This window comes from Acyrthosiphon pisum, chromosome A1, assembly GCF_005508785.2.
Source record: "Acyrthosiphon pisum isolate AL4f chromosome A1, pea_aphid_22Mar2018_4r6ur, whole genome shotgun sequence".
In the NCBI taxonomy this organism is placed as follows: Eukaryota; Metazoa; Arthropoda; class Insecta; order Hemiptera; family Aphididae; genus Acyrthosiphon; species Acyrthosiphon pisum.
In genome coordinates this window covers 133415968-133419192 of record NC_042494.1, presented here as the reverse complement: position 1 = coordinate 133419192, position 3225 = coordinate 133415968, and the positions used below count along the sequence as shown (strand labels likewise).

Genomic DNA, 3225 nt, shown 5'->3' with positions numbered 1-3225 from the left:
TTCCCTGCTGAGCGTAAATTTGTTATTTTATGCACTCGTAATACAGAGACAACAGATATCTATGTAGCGTTCTCTTAATGATATTATAATATTTTTCAATAAATTTCAATATTATGGTACAATATAGCTATAATATTACGACCACACTGTCGCATATATATTTTAAAATTTGTTTTCATTGTTTCCCCCCAACTTAGAACAATTCCGAGTACATGACGCAGGCCATGCGAGACTTGGGCTTGAGCGCTGCCGACGACGGTCTGAACGAGGAACAGTACTACCGGATATTGGACACGCAGGGCGACGTGGCTTACGCGCAGGCCATCGATCCGCCGGTCACCTTACTCACGTTCGACGGCCAGACCATTCAACAGGTGCTGTCTTCTTGCGTTCCCGATGAGTTACCGATTGCTGACGGCCGCGCGACAATGACGACGACGACCGGAGGCAACTGTACGACGACGACTGATGGTCTTCAGTAGCGACACCACCTCGCGTACGTGATCATCGTCTTCCCGGTCCGCCAGACACCCAAGACCGCGAATGTTGCTTGCTCGCTCTATGTTTGCAAGTCAGGACGTGCCAACGCGAGTGACCTAGTCGGGCCATGTCGAGACAGAAATTCCCGAGCATCGATCGTCTGTGTTTCTAGCCGAGTCGTGTATCGTTTTAATAATTATTATTCCTCTCCTCTTCTCGCGGATCTGATACGGGGAGACACGACTCTTGTTTCGGCTGTTGTTTGCGGAAAACTTCCGAGTCGTGTCTTGTTGCGTACCGACGCATAAATAAGTGTCACAGACTTTTGGCCGGTTCGCAGGTCGAATATGAATTAGGGTATAAACTTTAAAAATAAGTATTACCAGAGTTTCGAACTAAATGCGACGCACACGCATACATATTATATACCTAATTTATGTATGTGTTTGCCGGTATCGGTATAATGACGCGATAGCACGTTTCTCTTCCTTTTGGGCTTTTTGTCCTACACACACCATTTTGATTTTATTTTGGCAATTCTCACCAAAGTGTGTTGCGCTACGAATATAATCGCTGTAACATTTACTGGCCAATCTAATTTATCGTCTGCTAGTGTGTTAGCGATCGTAATAATATAATTATAGTATATGACATGTGCACAGTCATATTATGATTATGTGTTCCGAATCACATGTTCCTTGTTTAAAATAATTTTGTGATATTATTGTTTTTATTTTCTATGCTTGCATGATTTCTTCTGTGTTGCTGTACATCTTTTTATTTTGAAAACAAGTCTTAAGTTATTGTTGTTTTGAAGTTTATCTTTGAATAAACAGAGTGTGTCATAATAGTTTCACAATTTTACATTAAAATTGCATGTAAATAGTATGATACATCTTCAATGATCTTCTTTTATGCGCTATATATGTAATCTATAAACCGATAGGTAAATAAATAATTAATATTATATATTATATCGATATACATCACCTTCATGAAACTTAATAATGTTCTATACACTTTTTACCTAATATATTTGTCTAAAAGCTTACCTTCCTTATATTGACTGTCAACTAGTTGTTGTTTTTTATAATATAACTATAAACTTTTATGGAAATGAGATTATTATTAGAAAAATTGTTGACGTAGATTTATTTTTAATTATATGTTATAGTTAGATAATGTACATCAGTTTGATTGTTTATCTATTGCCTAGATAAAATGTCATGTTAATTTGTATTAATATATAAATATATGCAGGAAAAAAAAAAACAAAATAACGACATTGCCTCAGGGTATACTAATTAAGTTGATAATTCATTAAGTTGGACATCTAACATGGTTTTTTTTGTTGTGTAATAGTAACTTCACCATAATAATTTAAACGTCCGCAATTTGGTAAAATAAAACGAAATTCGTTATTTTATTATATCGGTAATGTATTGAAGGTAATTAATTATTAATTTGGTACATATTACAATAATTTAAAATTTTAAGCCGCTATTGTGCAAAATAATTATCGTTTTTTTGTAATGTGTATAAACTATGCGCAATGTTGATTAAATTAAGAAATACACCAATTTCATAAAGAAAAATTTGTGTTTCTTAAAATGCATTACCTATCATAAATATTTTTGTACCTTATTACATGAATTTATTTTTTAAAATTCCTCAACCTCTAATTTGTATAAAACAAAAATTATAATATTTAACATTTTTTTTTTAGGATTTATTGTGGAGAATATGTTTTATAGCACGAAGATACAGTATCTTATGTGTACTTGTATCTAAGATAGGTTAGTCAGGTATTTTAGATACGTTTGTATCTTGTATCTTTTGACATTTTATCTCGTATATTGTACCTACCTACCTATCTAGATACGTGTTTCTTTGGTTGGATACTTGGATAGTGTATCTTATATTGTTTTTATTTGTTTTGTGTTATATAATAGAGAAAAGTTAAAAAACATATTTTTCGGAAAAAAACAAAAGAAACATAACCATTTAATTAAGTTTTTTTACATCATTTTGTATCCAAAGCTTATTGCCGGAATTACAAAATAAATCATAAAACAAGTTTAAAACGGTGTGTAAGGTACAAATTATTTTTGTGTTTGTAATAAAAACAAAAACCACATTATTATTAAAACGCAAATAATGTTATATCTAGTAACTAAAGGTAGACAAATCGAAGTATCTAGTATCTTTTTGAAAATTTATCTTGTATTCTTGTCTCTAGAGTTAAACATCCATGTACTCTTATTTCAAGCATCTTGTCTCCATGACTCTATCTTTGTTATATATTAATATAAAATAATATTGTATAATACCTACCTACTTTTGTGTTGAGGAAGTAGTGATCACGCCATGTGGACACAGTGTAACCGAAATATATACCTACCTGTAGTGTATTATTATTATTCATTGGAATGCATTTAACTGTTCAGTTCCATATAATAATTGACTTATAAAAAATGTGTAGTATTGCATTACTTATTATTAGAGTTAGGATGTTGATGACCTAAATTAAACACAAAAATGCCCTAAAAAAAAATGCAAAAAAGCCCTAAAAAAGTGCAAAATGCCCTAAAAACTTCAAAAAATGACCTTAAAAATTATCTAAAATACTTATTAAGTAAGCGAAAAAACTTATTTATAAATGATAATTTTTATTAGAGATATGGGTATAATAATGGGTGTAATAGTAACAAAAACCCCACAATAATAATATTAAAATTATTTTTT

General features: G+C 31.7%; 1 protein-coding gene across 1 annotated transcript in view; it reads left to right on the top strand.

Moving 5' to 3' along the window:
• LOC100573973 (PR domain zinc finger protein 10) overlaps positions 1 to 2900 on the top strand; it is a 50455-nt gene extending 47555 nt beyond the window's left edge. Inside the window, exon 19 of the mRNA XM_029488359.1 lies at positions 196 to 2900. Within this exon, the coding sequence (XP_029344219.1) occupies positions 196 to 482 (287 nt within the window). The 3' untranslated portion in view covers positions 483 to 2900. The remainder of the gene's footprint in view (positions 1 to 195) is intronic.
• The last annotated feature ends 325 nt before the right edge of the window (positions 2901 to 3225 follow it).